The 23,073-nt window shown below is 46.1% G+C and overlaps 2 protein-coding genes across 3 annotated transcripts; one reads left to right on the top strand and one right to left on the bottom strand.

Annotated features, from left to right (window-relative positions):
• Positions 1-202: 202 nt before the first annotated feature.
• Positions 203-5,399, top strand: PAQR4 (progestin and adipoQ receptor family member 4). Of its 2 annotated transcripts, XM_020995546.2 has the most exons (3): positions 204-962; positions 3,251-3,472; positions 3,683-5,399. In XM_020995546.2, the coding sequence occupies exons 1-3, from the start codon at positions 797-799 to the stop codon at positions 4,114-4,116; spliced, it is 822 nt and encodes a 273-aa protein (XP_020851205.1). In that variant the 5' UTR covers positions 204-796; the 3' UTR covers positions 4,117-5,399. The 2 variants fall into 2 exon arrangements, with proteins under 2 accessions (XP_020851206.1, XP_020851205.1); XM_020995547.1 differs by lacking the exon at positions 3,251-3,472 and having other exon boundaries at positions 203-962.
• Positions 5,400-5,478: 79 nt separating this feature from the next.
• PKMYT1 (protein kinase, membrane associated tyrosine/threonine 1) lies at positions 5,479-13,611 on the bottom strand. Its single transcript, XM_020995545.2, is given in 9 exon segments — positions 5,479-5,795; positions 6,012-6,110; positions 7,218-7,375; positions 7,480-7,652; positions 7,991-8,097; positions 8,995-9,488; positions 11,078-11,146; positions 11,148-11,446; positions 13,326-13,611. Coding segments are annotated over 8 exon segments (1,488 nt in total). The 5' UTR covers positions 11,430-11,446; positions 13,326-13,611; the 3' UTR covers positions 5,479-5,689.
• Positions 13,612-23,073: the final 9,462 nt, after the last annotated feature.

Consider the following 23,073-nt stretch of genomic DNA (forward strand, 5'->3'; position numbering starts at 1 on the left):
TCCTGCCTGGGCCTTTGGAAAGTTTGTAGAGAGCAGGGTAAAGAGGTGGGGCGGAACCTGGGGTCCTGCCCCCTTTCCAGGGAGAGTGTGAATTACGCTCATAAATCAAGGAGTAGGCTAAACACGTGTTTCTGAAAGTATACCCACCCTCGGGGAGGGGCGTGCTTAGATTATGCTAATAAGGACACCCAGCGCCGCGGCCGAGATTGTGCCGTGGGCAGCAGTCCCGGGGCGGACTCTAGGGAGTCAGAGAGGTCCCCCTCCCGGCTTCCAGAAACCGAGAGGGCCAGGGACCGATTGGCCTTGAAGGCAGTGACGTCAGGATCCCAGAGCGCGAAACCGCGGAGGGATTGAGGGGGTGAGAAAAAGGAGGGCGGGGCCTCGCTTCCTGCCCCATCCGCTGCAGCGATAGCGGCACAGACAGCGGCGGAGACTGGCAAGCTGGCGGAAGGGTCAAAAGAGACTCAGGAGAGCCCCTGCACGAGTCGGTACCCCCAGCCGCGCTCCAGTTCTTTGTACCCCAGCCAGTGGAGTCCTCTTCCCCAGCTTCGGGCTCGCAGCCACTGCAGCGGGGACGCCCCCCGCTCTCTTCGCGAGAACGAAGACGCGCGTGCGCAGCACGAGAAGGGAGTGGGCTAGAGTCTGAGACCCCAGGCCTGGGGGCGGGACGCGTGCGCAGACCGAGGGGCTGGGGGAGGCGGGGCGAGCTGCTGGGGTCCCCCGGTGCTGCTGAGAGCGCGCCCCCCTGCCCCGCCTCCGTACGAACCCCCGCGCTCCGGCCGGGTCAGGCCGGGCCATGGCGTTCCTCTCGGGCCCGCGGCTGCTGGACTGGGCCAGCTCGCCCCCACACCTGCAATTCAACAAGTTCGTCCTGACGGGCTACCGGCCGGCCAGCAGCGGCTCTGGCTGCCTGCGCAGCCTCTTCTACCTGCACAACGAGTTAGGCAACATCTACACCCACGGTGAGCGCGTCCCCCGGGTGGGGCAGGCCCCACCCGTGCATCCCGGCTCCCCTGCTGTCCCACCCTGCGGGGTGCCCAGTTTCCACTCTGCGCCCTTGTCCCGGCCCGCTTTTCGTTGCCAGCTTTCCTTTCTCCTGACACCCCTTCCTTCCCCGCGTCCTGAGCCCAGCTCGCGGATTACCGCATACCCTATCCCCGCACGGCGGTTGCTTCCTGTTTCCCACGCTGAATAAGCCCCCTTTCTTGGCAAGCATCACTCGCCTTCGCCTATTGTCCCCCATCGCCCCCGCAGCGCGTCACGCCGTCACAGCCCCCTGCCAGGACCGTCCTGTGCGGGCCCCTTCACTCCTTGGAGCTGCTGCCATCCCCTGGTTTGCCTGTAGCCGTAGGGACCGAGGGGACAGGCGGAGCCCAGGGAGAGTATGGGAAAGCCGGGGGTTCCCAGGGCTCAGGCTTCCTGCTGTCTGGTCCCCAGCTGCTAAAAGTCGGGGAAAGGAAAGACAGGGAGATGAAGGGTTAATCCCGTTAACCTATCTGCAGTTGCCCCCCTTCCATTCGGCTGCTCCCGGGTTATAAATCGGGATTATCCTTGGGTAGGGGAATTCAGAAAGCAGGGAGAGGATTAGGATTTGGGGGAAAGATTTAAAGACTAGGGACAGGAGGTGTAGTTTCCGGGAAGGAAGTAGAGTCTTATTTAGGGAGATGGCATTGGGAAAAAATGCCTGGGTCTGTGGATGGAGATTGGTATGGAGGGAGAGAGGGAAGAGGGATGAGACACCAGATTTCTGGGCGACATTCACTTTGGCACAGTGGACTGGTGTGACAAAGCTCCCATTGTTTGTGACCCCAAGCTCGGCCAGTTTCTGCCCCCCCCATCACCCTAAAGGACCTCAAGTGTTGGGGGGGGCCCATGACCTCCTTGCGACCATAGCGGGGGGTGGGGGGGAGGTGGAGCTGTATCAGAGTGGGGTTGTGACCCTAGGCTAATCCCTCTTGAGCCTAGGGGGAATTAGCCTGGTTCCTTATCAATCCCATAATCCCTTGTGTGGGGGTCCCACAGGCGGTCTTGGCATAACAGCCAATTTTCCTCAGTTCCTGTTCATTCATTCCGGGGTCGGTTGTTTTCCAGAGGAGGTGTGTGAGAGCAAGGGGTAGGGAAGGGGTCGGTGGTAAATCTAGTCCTGGGAGCTCTCTAACTGGCCCTGCTTTCTCCGTTAAAGACTACTCGGGTCCCTTCCCGTCCCAGAGCCGGCTGCCTGCTCTGCGAGGTTTCTCTGTCCCACAGCGCCTCCTGGTGGTCCAAGATGCCTTTGGCCGCCGCCCCCTTGCCCTCTTCGGGCCCCTCCGCCTTGGTCAGGGCTGAGCTCTGCTGACACAGCTGCTGAGCTCACTAGGCTTGTCCTTGAGCTGTTCCAGGGAGCATAGAAAGAGTTCCCCTGAACTAGCCTGGGCTGAGAGCTACCTATGGACTCTGGGACCAAGAATGTTGTCCCAGCCTCTTGCTTCCCAGGTGCCTGGCAGCCAAGTGCCAAAGTCAAGGATTAGGTGGGAAAATAGTATTAATATTTCATGTTACATAGAACTTTACATTTCATATGCTACTTTCCTCATGCAGGAGATTTATTTCAGGATCGATAATGTCTCACATTTTACAAACAGAGAAACAGGCTTAGGTAGTGTGCTATACACTCCCCCCATCTCAGCCAATTTCCTCATCTCTAAAATGAAGATAGTTGTGAGGAAACCATTTTGTAAACCTAAAAATGCTATAGAAATTTGAGTACTGTTGCCTAAGGTCACACAACAAGGAACTGGCTCAGTGAAAATTCAAATTCAAGTTCCTAATTTTAGGGCCAGTGTTTTTTCCACTCTTTCTACCACAGCGGATCCCATTTGTTCTGTCTCTGAATCAGGCCCTGAGTGGGGCCCACCACGGTGGTGGGCCACAGAGAGGAATTGTAGTGAAAGAGTAAGGAAGTTGGGAGGGATAAAGAATCAAAGCCTAGTTGAGTCATACCCAGGTTGTAAGGATATCAGAAGCTGGAAGTTTTTGAAGCTGAGAAGAGGGTAGGTGACTAGAAACAAGAGAATTAGGTCTCTTTTGGTCTCTACTTCCATCCTTAGCTTGGTTTCCCTAGTCTTTTATAAAAATCATTGGAAAGGCTGAAATTTCTTATTTCCCCGGACTGTGCTTTGGAAGAAGTTATGGGAAGAGCTGGATAACACAACAATCTGGCTGATATTGTCCCTACGTCTCTCTACCTCCTCCTTCCTCCCCCTCCCAACAGGCTTGGCCCTCCTGGGTTTCCTGGTGCTGCTGCCCCTGACCATGCCCTGGGGACAGCTGGGAGGGGGCGGCTGGCTGGGGGGAACACACTGTGTGGCCTGCCTGGCGCCCCCTGCAGGCTCTGTGCTCTACCACCTCTTCATGTGCCACCGTGGGGGTAGCCCTGTCTACGCCCGGCTTCTTGCCCTCGACATGTGTGGGGTCTGCCTCGTCAACACCCTCGGTGAGCCGGGAAAGGGGGAGGGGAAATTGGGTGCTGGGGTGGGGTTGACCTCGTCCCACCTTTTGATGAATTAGGGCAATAGACAGTTGGGTAGAGAGAGGGGGATAGAAGGGGAGAGATGGCTTCTGGATTATTTTTGTGGGGCTTGGGAAGGGCTTGAGACTGAAAGCTTCTCACTCATCACTTTTTGTATTCTGTTTCTCTTTCTAGGGGCCCTACCCATCATCCATTGTACCTTGGCCTGTCGACCTTGGCTGCGTCCAGCAGCCCTGGTGGGCTATACTCTCTTATCTGGGTTGGCAGGCTGGCGAGCCCTCACTGCCCCCTCAACTAGTGCCCGGCTTCGGGCCTTTGGCTGGCAGGCAGGAGCACGACTGCTGGTGTTTGGGGCTCGAGGGATGGGGCTGGGAGCAGGAGCCCCAGGATCCCTGCCCTGCTATCTTCGAATGGACGCATTAGCATTGCTTGGGGGGCTAGTGAATGTGGCCAGGCTGCCTGAACGCTGGGGGCCTGGTCGTTTTGACTACTGGGGTAATTCCCATCAAATCATGCATCTGCTCAGTGTTGGCTCCATCCTACAACTGCATGCTGGTGTTGTACCTGATCTGCTCTGGGCTGCCCGCCATGCGTGTCCCACGGACTGAGCTGTTTTAATCTGCAAAATAATGCTCCCATTCCTTGAAGCTGTAGAAGGTTCCTTTTTTCCTTCAAGGCCCCCCAAAATCTATAGCCTTGTTTTTCCCTAGATCTCCCTTTTCAGGTTCTGTGGAGCTTTCTCTTGTTGCCTAATCACAAGCTCTTCTTTAGAGTACCAAAGGCTGTCATTTGAATTCCCTAAATTTGTACTCTTTTCCTTCCTCAGGACTGTAGAGGGCTGTCCAGCTCTATAGAATTCATTACTATTTTCATCTACTCCAGAATAGGTTCTCACAGCCTGTCATGTTTTATAGAGCTATTTCTCTGATGATGGCTCACCCCAAGAGGTAGTATGATGTGACTGAATGACTGACAGCATCAGGAAACAGTGGATTATAGTCCTCCACTATTCTGCTGTCTTGTACTGTGACCTTAGACAAGTCATAGGGCCTTAGGTCCCTTATCTGTAAAATGAGGGGCAAGCTATATGTTTTATAATTCTGAAGCTAAGCTTTCATCTAGGTTTCCAACTCTAGATGTCTGCATATTTGCCACCCCTTCTCAGAGCCAGTAATCAGTAACTTTACCTGTTATCTAAACCCCTTCTGTTCTTCACTAAATTGGATGGGGAGCAGTGAAGGACTCCCCAGCTCCTCCAGTATCTGGTGGCCTTGAGCATTTGCACAACTAAAGTCTCCTTCCCTGGCATGCTAGCCCCTTATATTTAATTTCGTACAAGCTCCACCTCTGAGATTCTTCCCTTCCCTCTCTCCTCCTAAAACCTCCTATACACACAAACAACCATGGAATTAAGGATACCAAACACCAAGATGTCTGCTTCTTGCACAAGGCCTCTTTGCACAAGGATTGGGCCAGGGTGGTCCCTGCAGAAGAAAATTCAGCTTCTTACAAAGACTATAACAACCACTCCTAAACTAGGGCAAAAGACTAGCTCTCTGGTCCAAGAATTCAGGCTTTTTCTACTCTGCATAAGATGGATCCAGAGGGTTTTTAAATGCCCAAGCAAACTTTAAGTCTCACCTGTGGACTGAAACTGCCCAGGTCTAAACTCCAGCACTTTTTGCCTAAGGATGGTGCTCTTTGACTGTTGGACTTGTAAGACTTGGAAACCTCTCAATTCCTGATAAAGATGCAACTCCAATCTGCAGTCTTCTTGTATGAGGATGCTGGCCTTTTGGAACAGGAATGTCTCCCACCCTAGACCTTATCTTTAGGGTTGGTAGAACTAAGGATAAATCAATAAATGGAGCAGGATGAGCTGATCAGGAAACTGTTTTGAGGGTCACTCTTTAAAGATTCTATAAAGGCGATTTCTAGTAGTTTCAATTACAAGAATATCCAAGAGCCCCCAAGATTCAAATAGTTTTTATTAGACTATGCCATCTCCAAAATTTACAGAAGGGATCCTAGAAGAAAAACTGTCCCTTACCCACTGCCAACCGCCTCCCCAACCTGTGGAAAGCATAGGCCTATATACAGAAGTGCTCCCAAAGTAAAGAGAGCCCTGGAGTGAGGAACAAGGATAAAAAGATTAAAAACAGACTAGAGTTTGGTTGGGCCTCAGTTGGGGTCAAGTGAATCCTCAAAGAGGCTGAGGAGGTTTCGGGGCTCAAAGGAGGGACCCTGGGGCAGCTCCGGGCTGATGCCACTTAGGTCCAGGGGGTCCCTGCAGGCAAGGAGGTGAAAGGAGGGAAGAAAAGAGTGAAGGCCAGAACTCATTCCACCAACCAGCCCTTTTGTCTCACCTTGCACACAAGGATGCCCCACCCAGAATCTAAGGATTCAGCTCTCACTTGTCTTTTGACTGCTCCCATCTCCCAGTTTTCAGCTATCTCCCAGTTTGGGTTTTCTTCTCCCCCTTTCAGACTCAGGTACTCCTCACCTTATCCTCCGTCCACCTCTGACATCAGGGGAACCACTTCGAGGGGTGGAAGTACCCCCAGGGGAGCGGGCTAGGATCATCGCTGGAGACAGTGGGGGGCTGTAGGGGACAGAAGAACTTGAACAAAATAGGGAAGGGGATCTGGGGAGCACATCAGAGAATATCCCCCTGAAAGTCATAAGATTCTAGAAGAGGAACACAAGGCTAGCTTTGGAGCAAGGGTTCTTAACCTCTTTGTGTCATGGACCCTCTTTAGCAGTCTGCAGTCTGTGGACCCTTTATCAAAATAATGTTTTCAAATCTGTAAGATATACAGGATAACAATGGATTTCAATTGTATTGAAGTACATTTATCAAAGTAGTTTTGAAAACAAGCTCATAGACCCCAGGTTAAGTAAATTTTGTAAATTTAATCTTTTTAACCATTGACTAATAAAAATCAGGAATATACTACTAAAGAAAAAAAATGCCATTAACTGAAAAAAGGGGTTACTATAGTAGCTATCCCAGGTAAACACTGTTATATACTTGCAGATTATGCTTGCTGGGAATTATCTCCCTCTAGCAGTTTGCTTATGTGGCACTTTCCCAACTAAAAGACCTCACGTGCAATCTGCTCCTCGTCAAATAATTTCTCTTATACTTTGGGGTCTTCCAGCTCTAGAAAGAGCTTGAACAAATATTTGCTCCACTTTTCCTTTTGTCTAAGTATTTGGAATGTCTTAACATAGCTCCACTACATTAGACACTATTAGATGCATAGATAACACCCTAATAGTATTCATCAGATAAATACGATACAACTTAAGTATGAAAACATCTTAAACTAGAGCCTACAAGGTTAGGTGAAACAAATCAGTTTCCTACTTGATCACATCTGTTTCTATACTGAACAAGAGATATGTGTTTGAAACAAACTGGAATTTCACATAATGAGATTTAGCATAACATTGTGAAACCCAGCTCCTAGAATACTGCCATCACCACTCATGCCCATCAAGGCATGTGATGGAAGCTTCATAGTAAGGACAGAATGTCAGAAATATGAATTCTAACTTGACCTAGTCTAGTCAACTAGCATTTAATTAAATGCCTACTACTTGTCAGATACTATGGATATAAAGAAAGGCAGAAAGATCAGATTCAGGCAATTTTTCTACAAAGTTATAAGCCCACCCTTTTCTCCCCGAGTCTAAGTTGACTTACCCCAAGCTGTCATCCTCCCAGTCACTGGAGATGCTACTGTCTAGAAGGAGGCTAGAAAGTGGGGAGCTGGGAGGTGTAGCTGGAGGGCCCAGGGGGCGGAGCCAGCTGGCCGGGTGAACCAGGCTGTGCCATAACCAGCATAGCAGAGAAAGGAAACCCTACGGAAAAAAGGTGAAGTGGAGGTGACAACTCTAAAACAGAACTTTTGAAGGAATGGAAGTACTCAGAAATGTTAGTAGGAACAGCAGTCTATGGAACTTACTTGCCATAAGGCTCGACCTCGACTCAGGACCTCATGGGCTATGCCTCCCAGGGCCCCCCAGTGCCTTAGCTTCCTTATGACCTCCAGGGCCAACAGGGCTTCAGCTGTGGCACGCTTCTTGGGGTCTGGTTCTAGCATCATGGCGAGGACAGAGCGCAGCTCAGAGGACAAGCCTATGGATAAAAACAGGGATAAATTAGCCCACTTCTCAAGAACCTGTTCTCTCAGAACCCAAATGTGGTTCTTCCAAGTACCCAAGAAAGACTTTCTTTCAACACCTACCACAACTTATTCCCAGAACTAGAACTCAATTACTTCATGGTCCAGTTTTGCAGCAGTGATAAATAAGTGGTATTTTCTTTGGCATTCTCCCAGCCCTCCTGATACATAAGAACCAAAGTGTACCCTTTCTGTCTACCCTGGAATCCAGGTCGAACCCCTTTTTCAGAACTATGAAAGGATATCTTGCCATTTGGTGCTTCTTGCCACTCTTCCTTCTGCCTCTACTCACCAGCAGTGAACTCAGGGGGCAGATAACCCCTCCGGAGTTGCTGCCAGCCCTCCCCACCACGGGGCAGCTCCATGTTGCAGGCGACTTCCAGAATGGTAAGGCCCAAGCTGGGAAAAAGAGCAGTATTAACCCACAGAAACTAACTTACTTGTGTCTATACCCCAGGATAAAGTATCCCTATTCATCCCAAAAGCACAAGAGGGAAATGGCAGCTACATATATTACACATAGCAACAGAAGGCCTCAATATCTTTTATAGAGAAACTGTAGAAGTCTTAAAGAGCACTTAGTAGGGCAAGGAATGGAGTAGGATTGCTGAAGTTCCTGGGAATGGTCACTACCCCTGGAGCCTTTCTCCAAATAACTTGACACACAGAAACCTAGGCATGCCACTTCTTGACATAGTGTGGAATCTAAGGCAACTGACTCCCCCAGAATTCTAATCCCCCCAGTCTTTCAGGGCCCCTTGCTACTTTTTAACAATAATGTCCCTGCGCAGAATGGAAAAGGGAATTCTGCCTTCAGCTGTACACGCTTCCTAATGATCACCTGGAAAGGAGAAGCTACTCACTGGTCAGGAGTCTATTTTTGGAGACTCCCATAAAGTGACCTAATGCCTTCAGGCCATTCTTGAGACATAGCATAACACTTCCTTATCCACGGGCATTTTTCATTTTCATTAAGAGGCATTAAGTAAAATTTATTCCAGGCTCTAGAAACATGGCCTCAGCATCATTTGGGTAATCCCATCCAAGTTTCTCAGGGATAACATTCACCTGGAGCTCAATCATCTTCAGGGTCAGAAATTCCTTCCAAAAATTCTCCTAGTAATAGAATAACATCCCTTCTCTTAGAAAACCCTAGCCTGTTCCCTAAGAATATGATAACTGGCCTGATGGGATAAAATGTCTTTGGTCTCCTCAGCCTATCTCTACACAATCCCCCCACCACCTCCCTGTCCCAACTCCCAAAGACTGATTCTTCATCTTCCTTCTCCTACCTACCTGAACACATCTGCAGCTGTCCCATAGCAACCCTGAAGCAGCTCTGGAGCCATATAACGGGGATCACCCTCTTGGGCCTCACCAGGCCCAGCTGCCCCCAGCTCCACCAGCAGTCCAAAGTCTCCCAACTTGCAGCGGCCTCGGGGCCCCAGGAAAATGTTAGCTGGCTTGACATCCAAGTGGGCCAGTCCATGGCTGTGCAGGTGTGCCAAGGCCAGTAATGTGTCCCGAAGATAACCCCAAACCTGGGCCTCAGGTAGGCCAGATCCCCGAGCCTCACAATGCTGTTGTAGATTGGGCCCACATAGCTCTGTCTGCAAATACAGGAGCCCACCCTCTTCCCAAGCTCTCTCCAGACGAACACAACGGGGATGCCGCCCCACTTTTTCATGGCCCCCAACTTCTGCCAACTTGAGGGCTCGGTCCTGAGGACCCCGGAATGGGGAGACTGAACGTTTCACAGCATAGAGACGGCCATCTTCCTTGGAGCGAACCTAGAAACCAGTGGCAGGTAGGACACTTAAGATATTGCCAACTCTGGAGAGGGAAGAGTTTACAACTGAGTTTAACACCCATATGAGAGGACGTGACTATAGGGAGGACGGAAATAACATCAGTACAATACTAATATATCACAGACTCAGGGATAAAGAGATTAGAATTGAGGTAGCTAGGTCAGAATCTAAGGAAAACATTGAAGGTAGGAAAGAAACCAGCCAAATCTTATGATATTAATGTTTCCTAGTGGGGAAAGATTTGGGGACAATAGTAAAATAAGGAGAATATATAAGGAAAGGGATTTTCTGTTGTCAACTTTGGGGGTGACAAATGATATTAGATGAAATAATACTGATTTTTTTATGTTATGAGACTATTGTAATTTTTTCCCCTCATTTGTATTTATTTGTCCCTTAGACTAGGAAAGTAGAAGTTAACTAAAATGATCATCTAGTAATGTGAACAGAACAAAACAAGCCACCCCTGCCATTGGAAGACTTACTAATTGGCTAAGAATAAACCTGGCATTGAGGAATGGTCCAATAAGTTCAATTCTTTAAACCTAGATGAGTGACTCTGAAAATCAGTTTTGTGGATTTTCTGAGATTGAAGATGTTATCCCCATCTGGGAACTATGAAGAAGCAAACACTCCAGGAGACAGTATTATGACCAAATTAGGAATATATAAATGGAACAATTTAGAAAGGAAGCTAGATGTCACAAATCTAGGACAAGATAGCTTTCTTTCAACTTAGGGCTACCTCCAAGAAGCCTTCCTTAATCCTCCCAGTTATTAGTCCTCTCCCTCCTTGAACATTCCTAGAGTATTTTGTCTCATTTCTCCTTTGTCCCCTTCATTCCCTATCTTATATTTTGCTTATCTGTGTACATGTCATATCACCCTAGTAAAATGTCAGATCTTTGATGGCAGGAACTGTTTGTTTTTTAATCTTTAAATACTCAATGTCTAGTATATTACTTTGCATGTAGTATGTGTTTAATAAATGAAGTTATTTCCATACACATCTAAGTATATTACTTCTGAATTTGTATGTTTACTTTTCCTTCTGAAATAAACCCTAAAAATATGTGATTCTGTGTTTTGATATATGTGGAGACAGGGGAAGAAGGGAAAAAAGGAAGTGTGTGCCACAAATGGGCACCAAAATGTGGTAACAGCATCAGTAGAAGGGGAATAGTCATTTGGGGACTGTATGTATAAAAGTAGATCTCTAAACTCCAGGAGCCAAACAGGAGAAGGGATTAGGAAGCTCCAGAAATTCAGGACTAAGTTTCAGTTGGGGTTGGGCCATTAGAAAATTTCTGAACATAGTAAAAGGAAGAAGCTCTGGATACAAAGTCAAGAACAGTAAAAAGACCACCTGTATCAATTTCATTTGAAAAAGCTAGTCTCAAGCAGATGACTTTGAGACCTGCAACTTAGGGCTAGAACCTTTACTAGGAGATGGGGCTCAAAGTAGGGACATAATTGTTTCCCTTGAAAGGTCTTGAAAGAATTTAGTGAAAAAAAAAAAGAGGTGGAGTTTAATTATAGGACCAAGGAATTCCTATCCCTCCACTCACCTTGAAGACCTCCCCAAAGGAACCCCGTCCCAGTCGACCAAGCCTCTGGAAACTCTGCTGGAAGAAAGACTTCGGGCCGGTCTGGGTCATAGCCTCGGCTCCGCAATGCTCCTGAGGGCCCACCCCGGAATGAAACTCCTCTGGGTCTGGGTTGGCTCCAGCCAGGTGTTCGAGGAGGAAAGAATCGACTGACAGAACCACTCCCCTTGGCAGGGGGCCGAGGTGGGAGGCTTCTATTCAGGCCCCCAGGCCTCTTAAGAGAGAAGCCAGGCTCAGCATGACGAAAGTAGGCAGGAACAGGCACAGGAGTACCACTCAGGGGTGGGGGTGCCCCTTCTGTTGGGACTGGCATGACCGGCACAGGAGACCCTACAAAACAAAGGAAACAAAACTTAAAGCAGGTTAAATCATCATAAGAAATAGCTTACAAATGACAAAACTTAAGTCTTCCCACTGTTTACAGAATTAAGATTAAATTATTTTAGCACTCAAGACTTTCTACAATCTGGCAACAACTTACATTTCCAGGTCTTCCCATTGTTTACAGAATTAAGATTAAATTATTTTAGCACTCAAGACTTTCTACAATCTGGCAACAACTTACATTTCCAGTCATTTCTCATTATATAACCCTTCTGGCATTCTACATTCCTGGACCATTTATCATTCTTCAATATAATTATATTCCTCAATATATTCTCTCCAACCCTAGAGCATTTGCTGATGTTGCTCCCGATGCGTCCAAATGCAACCTCTCCACATCTCTGCATGTGGAAATTCTTCCATTCTTTCAAGATCCAACTCAAGGGGCCTTTTCTTCATATTTTCCCCTATCTACCCTAAATCTCTCCTGTCACTCTATCTGACCCCTCCTATCCACTTAATCACATGCCAACATATAGATATCTGTGTATGTGTCTTATCCCCTGACTAGATGGTAAGCTCCTGGAGGGGCTAAAAATATGTCAGTGATGCTTTTTTGTATCCCCAATAACAAACACAGGTTCTTGAATATAGTAACTACTTAGAATAAATGTTTTGCTAGATTGAAAGCAGAAGGCCTGGGTCACAGTATGTGACAGCTTGCATTGAAGAAAGGGATCCTACCAAAACACACACAGATACAGACACATAGACATAGCAAAATAAGTCCAAACAGCACAGGATAACCTGCAACCAGGCCTGCTCAAACCAAGCAAAGCCTGATAAACGGCTTCAGAACCAGTCCTTCCCTCCTCTCCTCTAGTAACTACAAGCCAAACATCCCTAGCTACCATATGTAATGATCCATGTCAGAGGGGTCGGTCTCCACCATACCTGTCTGTCCTCTAGACCTTTAAAATCCTGGCAAACCAAATGCTATAAACGTACAGTCAAAAGGAGATGGTTAAAAGGTCATACATTCCTTAGAAAGGAAAGTTCCACAGTTAAAATAACAGTTCACAAAACGAAATGGGATTTTGCTCAAGCGGCTACCCTTTCGGGAGGGGGGAGTGTCTGTCATTCAGGTGAGGGGAAACCAGAGACCCAGGGGTTATTATTGGGAAGAAGTGCGGGAGCCTAGGAAGCTGTTATTGGAAATGGGGCGATTTAGTTTAGGGGGTCCATGACGGGGGAAGGCCACCTGGGCGACAGCAAGGAGTAGAGAAGGGACAGGCTGCCTGTTATCCAAGGTTGGGGGGAAAGGAGCTGTCTCGGAGGTCAAGGAAATATCCGGGAAGGGGAAGGGCTGCCACAGGAGGAGGAGGAAGCAGGAAGACAGAGGCAGGGAGGGATACTGGGGAGCGGGGAAGCAGAGGGACGGGGGGAGGGAGGGATTTGGGGGGAGGGGAGCAGGGCTATCTAGGAAGTCTGAGAAGGGCTGAGCGAGGGGAGGGAGGGCTAAGCACCAGGGAATGGTCCGTCAGGGAGTTAAGAGCACGGCAGGGGCCGAGGAAGAAGGGCTGAGTAGGAGGGGAAGGGTTGGGGGTCCTGACTGTCGGGGCCAGGGAAGGGTTGGGGGTCCCGAAGGAAAGCTGGTAAAGAGAGGGAAGGGAAGAGGTGAGGCCGAGGGAGGAAGAGCTGCCAGGGAGGGGCGGGGCCGAGAGACTGGGGGATAAAGAGCTGTCAAGGAGGGGAAGGGGCTTGGGGGGCGGGGCAGAGGGAAGATTGGACGCAAAGGCTGTCAGGGAGGGGAAGGGGCCCTGGAGGAGGGGCTGAGGGCGGGCCCTGACAGGGGCGGGCCCTGACAGGAGCGAGCCCGCAGTACCTGGAGCTCGGAAGGCCAGGGCTGGGGCTGTTACCGAAGGTCAGGGGTCTCCTCAGGGTCAGGGGTCAGACGCTCACCGCCAGGTGGGGCTCGGGCTCCTGCTCCGGGTGCCCCAGATGAGCCGGTAAGGCACGGGGCCAGCCTTCAGGGTCGCGCGCAGTGGGGGAGGGAGGAGGGACAGGGAAGGGGAGGGGAGGGTCCAGACGTCGGCAAGTCCCAGAGACTCCAGCGCGCGGAGGAATCGGTGGAACTGGGAGGGGCTCATGCGCGCGCGCGGCGCCTTCTCGCGCCAAAAATTCCAAATGATCTCGCAGGCTCCGCCCGGGAATGCCTCCAGCCCCGCCTCCCCATGATGGATTCACCAATGAGCGGCGCCGCTTCTACCCCATTTCCATTACGTATGTGTTACGTAGTCTGGCGAGGCTCTAGGCCACGCCTACCCGCTCTCCGGGCGACGTCAGTGTAACCACGGGGCGGGCCTTCCAGCTGCGAAGCCCCGCCCCTCCCCACCCACCGAGGAACAAGCCCTGAAGGTCCCTAGTTGGCAACAGCACGTGGCGGTAGCTCAGCCGCTGTCTGCTTACCCGGGGAGAGCTCTGGAAAGTCTGAATTGGAAGGAATCACGGGATGTAAAAGCTTGCTATCTACTCCTGTCCGCACCAGAAAAAGTATCTCCACAGAACCTGACTAGTGGTCATCTGGAGTCTACTTAAAGACCGAAGATGAAGAGGAACCTACTATGTCCCGGGGCAGCTCGTTCAACTTTGGGACATCTCTAGAATCATTAAGAAGTTTGTCCTGACAGTAACCTGAAATCTGTTTCTTTGCACCTTCCAACCCATTGTTCCTAGTCCTACCTGCCTGGTCAGAGGCAGCTAGGAAGAACACACACACACACACACACACACACACACACACACACACACACACACGATTTGTAAACTTTAAAGATACTGTAATTGTTCAGTTCTTTTTCAGTCATGTTGGACTCTTCATGACCCCATTTGGGGCTTTCTTGGCAAAGATAGTGGAGTTCCTTCTCCAGCTCTTTTTTTTTTTTTTGGTGAGGCAATTGGGGTTAAGTGACTTGGCCAGAGTCACACACTAGTGAGTGTTATATGTCTGAGGCTGGATTTGAACTGAGGGCCTCCTGACTCCAGGGCCCATACTCTGACCAATGCGCCACCTAGCTGCCCCTCTCCACCTCATTTTTCTGAACAACAACAAAAAGATATTACTATCATCATTACATTGAGCTTGCAGTCCATAAAAACTTTCAGATCACAAACTTGTTTCTGTCCATATCTCCTCCATCCAGTCCTTGTGAACCTGACTTTTTGAACTAAAGTGTAAAATTTATATTATGCAAACTAAATGTCAGCAGTCCAACATTTTAGCCTGTTGAAATCTTTTTGAATCCTGACAGTTATCTAGTGTGTTAGCAGTTCTTGTCAGCTCCATGTCATTTGCAAATTTAATAAGCATTCAATTTATTCCTTCATCTGAGTCATTTGATAAAACTGTTAAGACTGCATAGGGCCAAGGGCTGATTTTAGGGACAGTCCACTAGAGGGCTCCCCTCCAAATTTACATAGACTCACTAGGAACTATTCTTAAGGTCCAATTGGTTCTGTATCCACCTTACTGTCTTCATCCTCTAAGACCACACCTCATAATATTTAGTTTTCCACAAAGATAGCATAAGAGGGAGACTTGGTCAAATGTTTTGCTGAAGTCTAAATATATTCCATCTGATCAGTCAGTAAACATTTATTAAGTGCCTACTATATGCCAGTCATGGTGCTAAGAACTGGGGATACAAAAAGAGGCAAAAGACAATCCCTGTTCTCTAGCAGCTCACAATCTAATGGGAAAGACAACAAACAAATAAATTACAAACATGTTACATACAGCATTAATATATAATTATTAACAGAGGGAAGGCACTAGAATTAAGTGGGATTGGGGAAAGTTTCTTGTAGAAGATGGAATTTTAGTTGGGACTTACAGGAAATCAGAGAAGCCAGAAGGCATAGATGAGGAGAAATAGCATTGTAGACATGAGGGACAGTCAGGAAAAATGCCCAGAGCCAAAAGATGGTGTGTCTTGTTCATGGAACAGCAAGAAGGTCAGTGTCACTGGATAGAAGAGTACCTAGCAGAGAATAAGGTTTCATGAGTTCACATGGCCAAAGAATTCATTACCTACTGGCCACCCTATTGGTGATGAACCTTTCTATAATTATCTAGGTTGGTCTTTTGGATGACAATCTGTTTCTAATCCCATTCCTGAAGCTTGTTCAACAGGCAAGATCTTTCTCTAGCTTAATCTTCACTGGCATTGCCTTTGAAAATTCAGGGTCACTTCCATCCCTACCATGAGGAATTAGAGCATGTACCTCTAGGGATTTTTAGGGAAGACATGGGTGAGAGTCCTGGAAGATAAGAAACCATGAATGGAACTTGATCTGGCCAGAGTACCCACACCTATGAGATACCAGATCTCTTGATGTATTGGAACTCTCTTAGGAACTCCATTTAAAAAAAAGGAAATAAAATCAAGTTTGTCATGGCCTGATCTTGATGAAGACATGCTGGTTCTTAGTGATCACTACCTGCCTGTCTAAATGTTCACAAACCATGTTCTAGAATTCTAGGAATCACTCAAGCTCACTGGCCTATAGTGTGAAGGTTCTCCTTGCTCAGCATGTGCCCCACACCTGAACATCTTGGCCTGGTGAATCAGGTCCAACAGCACATCCAGGGCACACTTGATGAGTGAGTGAAGTCACTGCAAAGGCAACCTGGATGGAGAGGATAGGGAACTTTAAAGGAAAGGGGGACTGCCTTTGTGGTCATCTTTTGGGGGGATGCTGATCACACGTATGTGAGTGACAGCTTTATGGTTTGTTTGCTTTATCAGCTGGCCAGTCACTCTCCACTCCTTACACAAAACTTATAGCATGGCCTCGACTAGAGCCGGCTCCCCTTTCTCAGTATTCCAGTGTCCCAGGGATAACTCTGCCTGCCTCTCACTAGCACCTCTCCCTTGTGGGGGAAACTGGGCAAAAAGGAATGTATCCTGGTTAGGGTCAGCAACAGCAATAACAGGAATCATGAATTTAGAGGGTGTGTTGGGTGAGTGGAGGGGGATGCCAGGGTTTGAAAAGCTGGGGAATAAACATTTATTAAGTGCCTGCTACAGGCTAGGTGCTGTGCAAAACACTTTATAAATATTTCACAACAACCCTCTGAGGCAGGTACTATTTTCATTCCCATTTTACAGTTAGGAAACTGAGACAGATAATGGTTTAAATGGTTTACCCTAGGTCACACAGCTAGTAAGTGTCTGAGATGAGATGTGAACTCAGGTCTTCCTGACTCCAGGCCCAGTGCTCTGGCCATTGTATCACCTAGTTGTCAGCAAAGAGCCCTAGAGAAGAGACTTGGGTCCTGATCCCTGCTCTGCTACCAATTAGCTGTATAACCTTAAGCAAGGCCTGTTTCCTCATCTGCAATATGGGAGGGATGGACTGATTGTGTAATCCATTGTAGCTCTAATATCCTATGTTCTACGTACCAAGATATCTTTTGTCTTTGGCATTCTTTGTTCTATGTTCTAGATCAGAGGCTCTTCTTCCCCCCCCCCTGTGTGTATGTGTGTGTGTGTGTGTGTGTGTGTGTGTGTGTGTTATAGACCCCTTTGCCATTCTGGTGAAACCTATAGCACCTTTCTTAGAGTGTTTGTTGCCTACATTCATAACTGAAAGAACTGCTAGATTTCAGTTAGAGATAAGTGAAAATAAGGATACAATTTTTTCCCATCTAATTTCACAGGCCTCTTGGGGGTCCATGGACTCCAGTTTAGGAATTCCTGTTCTGGATGATGACGGGAATGGGAAAATAACAGAAAAAAATGGGAGAGGGTGTGCTTAGCCAAATCAGGGTAGAAAGAAAGGGAGATCTAGAAGTCATCCCTGTTTTGCAGGGGTTAATAGAAAGCCCATCCTGTTTCCTCCATGAAGCCCTCCCTAACAGAGTGGAGAAATTCTCTTGGTATCCACCCTGCCAAACAGCATACTCCCTTCCCTTCATCTCTCTGGCTGGACAGGGGCCCTTTATTTCATTTATACAGTGAGGGATTGTTGAGTTTTTTGGTTCTGCTCCAGCGTGTGTGGGAGCCTTCTGTCTCTTTGTATCAATGTATTCTTTTAATTGCAAAGTCCACAGTACAGAAACCATGCTTATTTAATTACTGTTTTATGTGGGGCTGGATAGGTAGCTGCTTAAATTTGCAATAAAAATACCCAGATGATAATGATTGGGAAGAAACCATTCAGTCCTACAAACCTTTTCTGATCCTGTTTTTATGTACTTATTATGTTCAGTGTTCTGCAGTAGGCTCTTTTGAGATACAGAGATAAGACAGGCGGCTCAGAGAACTCATAGTCTATCAGAGAACAGATGATTGGACAAATCAGGGCCATGGGAGAGGTTTAGGCAAAGTGCTGACAGGATGGGGGGAGGAAAATTTGGAGGAGGAAATCAGATCACCGAAGGCTCTAAGGAGGAGGTAACCTTTGAAAATGAGTATGACCAATAGGTAGAGGTGAGATTAGGGTGGGTGCTTCAAGCCTAGTGGGAGCAGACTGGAGGCAGCAAAAGCTGGGATAAGACTCCTGAGAGAACAAGTATAGAGATGGTGAATGTCAAAGAGCCCTCAGATAAGCCAGGGAACATTTGAGAGAGGAGAGCCTCTGTCCATCTCACAGCTTTAATCAGAGAGGGTTGACAGAGCTTTGTCAAACACCCAGAAAGTGTGGAAGAACATGAACACAGACTGAGGGTCTTAGATGGCTCTCCACAAGCCTCCTCCAATCTTTGTAGCCTTATATCTCATATCACTGACCCTCACGTATGTTGTGTTCCAGCCAGACTAGATGATTTGCCCTTCCTTTAACACATCCCATGCTTTCCCATCTCTAGGAAATATGTAAATACATGATATAAATTTTAATCTTAAAATCTAAATAAGCCAGAACAAGTTGTTGGTTTTCACACACACACACACACACACACACACATGCACACAATTGCTTTTAAGGGTCATACTGAAATTCTAGGGCTAGTTGTATGCCAGTCTAAGACTAAGGTTGTCATCCTTAGTTTAAAAGATTTCAGAAAAGGATGAGTGGGAAGTTGGATGGGTAGGGGTCAAAGAGAGAGGCTGGATCCCCAAAGGGATGAATAGAATATTCAGTGGGCTTTGATAAGTTCAGGAGAGAGATAGGCTGAGTACCTGGGGTCCTGTTTATTTGGATGCAGTGAGAGATGTCACCAGAGGGAGAACCAGAATCAAAAAGAATCCCATTAGCTCCAATTTTTTAGAATTCTTTGTGACTCACAAAACAGTTTTCTCACAATTGACCTGAGAGGTAGGTAGTTTGCAAACATTGTTATCCCCATTTTACAGATGAGGAACTGATGATGAGGTCTGGAGCTGAAAGGCACCATGAAAATCATCTAGTCCTACAATTCTCAAACTTTTTGGTCTTAGGACTCCTTTATGCTCTTAAAATAATTAAAGACCTTCCAAAGAGTTTTTGTTTATGTGGGCTATACCTATAGATATTTATTGTTTTCTAAATTAAAACCCCTTAATATTCTTATGAAAACAGTTTTGACCTTTACAGAGACTCCCTGAGTCTCAGGACTCACCAGGGATCCTTAGAGCACATTTTGGAAACCAATGACCTAGTACAACCCCCTTAATTTATAGATGAGGAATCTGTGGCCCAAAGATGGTATGAGTGGCTCATCAAAGGTCATTCAAAAATATGAAACAGAGCCAGGATTCAAATCCAGGTCCTCTGGCTCTCTCCCTCTCTTGCTATGGTGTCCTTGTCTCTCTCTGTTGCCATCCCACCAGAGGTGACACCTATAAAATCAAGCAGTTGGACCTGCAGGGGTAGGGAGCCTGAGTCTCTAAGGTCCCTTTTCAGCTGAGAGCCTATGATTCACTGTTCTGAGGACCCTTCTAACGCTGACATTATAAATTCAATAATCTAAGGTTTCCTCCGGCTCTACAGTTGTATGATTCTGTGCCTTCTGAACTGGATTAGAAGTCAGCAAGAATCAGCAGACCTGATTCATACCCTAGCTTTGTGACCCTGAGCTAAGTCTCAGCCTCTTTAGGCTTCAGTTCCCTCATCTGCATAATGAAGAGCTTGAACTATGTGGCTCCTAGCTCTCAATCTATGATCCCATTCGTGACCTAGTATATTTATCTTTCTTAAAGTGGTGATAGAATTTCCACAGCATTAGAGTACAACAGTCTCGCTTAGACATTCCTCCACCCCAGGACCCTTGGGTTGTTTCCATTTTTAGGTATTATATACAGCAAAGCTGTTCGTCCTGACATCCTTCCTCGATGCCTCATCATGGTATAGAAATGACACTGGATTTTCAAAGACTTTATAAGTGGAGAGCAAGTTGGGGCAGGTACTCCAATCTGGAAAGGATTCTGGTCTGGGCTCAGCACCTATCATCCAAGGAAGAACAGTCTAGCTAAGTAGGGAGGGGCTCATCACCAAAGGCCTGTGGTTGATTTCTTTTGACATAAGGACAACTCCTGAAGATCGTCTACTCAAAGTTGGAGGCTGTTTTGATCTCATTCAGTGGAAAGAAGGCACATACTCATTTAATAAATACTGGTACAAGTAGTGGGTTTTTAAAAATTATTTTCTTTAGATAGAATCAGAAAAGGTACTTTAACGGGCATCTTGTTAAACCCTCCCATATTACACATGGGGAAATTAAGGTTTGACAAGATGAAATGACTTGCCAAAATTTACTCTGTGTATCAGTGACAGATCCAGTTTATGAATAGTTTTCCTAATCTGTAGGTCAATTTTCTTTTATACTACACCCTACTCAAGTTAAGGACGTGGAGCTCTCATCTGCAATTTTTTTTTTTAGGCAATTGGGGTTAAGTGACTTGCCCAGGGTCACACAGCTAGTAAGTGTTTGGTCTGAGGCTGGATTTGAACTCAGGTCCTCCTGACTTCAGCCAGTGCTCTGAATTTTATCAACAGCAATGAATATACTTGTTTCTCCATAATTCCAACCATAATCTGGTTTTGCTTTTATCTTTAAATCCATTTTTGCCTAATAGAAGTAAGAGTGAGAACTGCAGTTGTTTTAATTAACATTTCTTTACTTATTAGTCAAGAAGAATATTTTTCAGGTGTTTCTTCTATTGAGAACTGTTGGCCAAGATCCTTTGGTCATTCCAATGAGGACTGGGTATTGCCATTATATATTTGGCAGGGATGCTTGCACAAATATCACACATAAGTAATAATAACTCACAATGTATACATATCATCATTCTCATTTATAGACAAAAAGGTTAAATAACATGTTCTCAGTCACATGGCTAGTGAACATGGGTAGGATTGGGCACAACTTTCCTGATCCCGTGTCTCCAGTTTATTTTCCACTATGCTTCACTACCTCTCATAAACATGTCTATGGAGCTAACCCTCTGCAAGTGTGCATTCACAAACACACACACACACACACACACACACACACACACACACACACAGAGTTTGTCAGCTCCCTTTCATAGACTTCCACAAAGGGGTCGCTTCTCCAAAATATTCCATCCTCTAAGAATAGGAGCCAATCAAGTAATCTTGGGGCAGACTCAGTAACCAAGACTTAAACATAGGTTTTTGTTTTCCTCACACAGTGTGTATGTCTATACAATCAAAAAAAAGACGTGAATTCCAGAATCTCGAAGATCTACTGCTCTGTATCAATCATTGGATTGAACTCATCAGGGAAAGTCCCTTGAACTCCCTTTACTTGTAATGTGTTGCTTTGGTTATGTGGTGTATCCACGTATGTAGGAATGTGATTAACAAATTTTTTCTGTTGAATCATGTCTTTGACTTTTCTAGGTATGGCATCATGCAGCCTGTAGATAGTAATATTTTAATATTTTCTAATGTAATTACTAGTAAGAAACAACAAATATTTCAGAGAAATATGGGAATATTTGTATGAACTGAAGCAGAGAGAGGTAAACCAAAAGAAAGATATATATAGATAGATAGATATATACACAAACACATACATACCCACATATATACATACCACACATATGTGTGTATGTGTATTTTGACTTCAGTAATGTGTAATTGTGGTTACAAGTGAAGTGAAAAGAACACTAAAATAAAGCTAAACTCTGATTAGAAGTCAATCAATCCTGTAAAACAGATAATGAAGCATACAGGTCTTCTCTCCGCAGAGGCCAGGAACAATAGCAATAACAGAATACTGCATACGTTATTAGATAAAATCACAATCTCTGTTTTGGTTTAATTCTTTTCTTTGTTACAAAGGAGGGTTCAATTGCTGGGTGGTGAAAAGGATGGGGATTTTAACAAGAAATGAGTCATAGAAGAACAAAATATAGTTATCCCTTCCACATCCTGGGGGTTAGGGGCACTGCACTCCTTCACCTCACATGGAAAATCCATGTAACATTTTTTGGCCCTCCTTTTGTAACAGAGAAAAAAAATCTGAATTATTATGGTATTAAAAGATAAAATATGTTAATATTATATAATACTATACATATATTTTATGCATTTCTGAGTTTCTAAATTTTTTCCCTGTCATCTGCTGGCCTTTGCATGTAGCCTACAGCTTCTGCAAAACTCCCCCAAAATTCCCATTTAATTTTTTATGCCTACCCATGATATACTGAAACCATGATGGGGGAAGTTGTGATATGGAAACAATAGTTGTAATTCTTACTTTTAAAATAATTGCAATTCATCAAGAATGCTTGAAAGTCCTCTATTTCACTAAATGACCATTTTTTCCCCTGAAGGATTATACTCAGTTTTGCTGGGTATTCTTGATGAAAAGACCAGAGCTGAATAGAAAATCTGATTTTCAAATACAAGTCTCAAGCGGAACATGAAGAGGTAAACAGGAAAGAGAAATCATAAGAGACTTATTAAGACTGAATTGTTTACATTCCTGCATGGAAAGATAATATTATAACTCATGAGACCTTTGTCAGTAATAGGGTAGTAAGAGGGGGGAAATTATATGTATGGATAGATAGATAGATAGATAGATAGATAGATAGATAGATAGATAGATAGATAGATAGATAGAGGGCACAGGGTGAGTTGAAGATGAAGGGGTGATATCTGGAGAATAAAATTAAGGGGTGAGAGAGGATGATACTAGGAGAAGGAGAAAGGGAGAGGTAGAATGGGGTACATTATCTCACACAAAACAGACAAGAAAAGGTTCTTACAGTGGAGGGAAAACAGGGGAAGGTGAGAAGAAATGAGAGAATCTTATTCTCATAGGATTTGGCTTAAGGAGGGAATACCATACACACTCAATTGGGTATGGAAATCTGTCTTACCCTACAGGAAAATAGGGGAGGAAGGGGACAAGAGAGCAGGGGGATAATAGATAGAAGGGCAGATTGGGAAAGGGGTAATCAGAAGGAAGTACTTCTGAGGAGGGACAGGGTCAAAAGAAAGAATAGAATAAATGGGGGGGCAGGATAGGATTAGGGGAAATAGAGTTAGTTTTTCACAACATGTCTACTATGGAAGTGTTTTGCATAACTGTACATGTATGGCCTGTATTGACTTGCTTGTCTTTTCAATGAGGGTGGGTGGGGTGGAGGAAGGAAGAAAATTTGGAACCC

Source organism: Phascolarctos cinereus, unplaced genomic scaffold, assembly GCF_003287225.1.
Source record: "Phascolarctos cinereus isolate Bilbo 61053 unplaced genomic scaffold, phaCin_HiC Scaffold_4;HRSCAF=312, whole genome shotgun sequence".
Taxonomy (NCBI): domain Eukaryota; kingdom Metazoa; phylum Chordata; class Mammalia; order Diprotodontia; family Phascolarctidae; genus Phascolarctos; species Phascolarctos cinereus.

What these genes read in the sequence shown, in the direction of transcription:
- PAQR4 (XM_020995546.2), top strand. Translation starts at nt 797, where the DNA reads ATGGCGTTCCTCTCGGGCCCGCGGCTGCTGGACTGGGCCAGCTCGCCC. An exon ending in AGGCAACATCTACACCCACG is followed by an intron (nt 963 to 3,250) that starts GTGAGCGCGTCC and finishes CCCTCCCAACAG; the next exon opens with GCTTGGCCCTCCTGGGTTTC. An exon ending in CTGCCTCGTCAACACCCTCG is followed by an intron (nt 3,473 to 3,682) that starts GTGAGCCGGGAA and finishes TTCTCTTTCTAG; the next exon opens with GGGCCCTACCCATCATCCAT.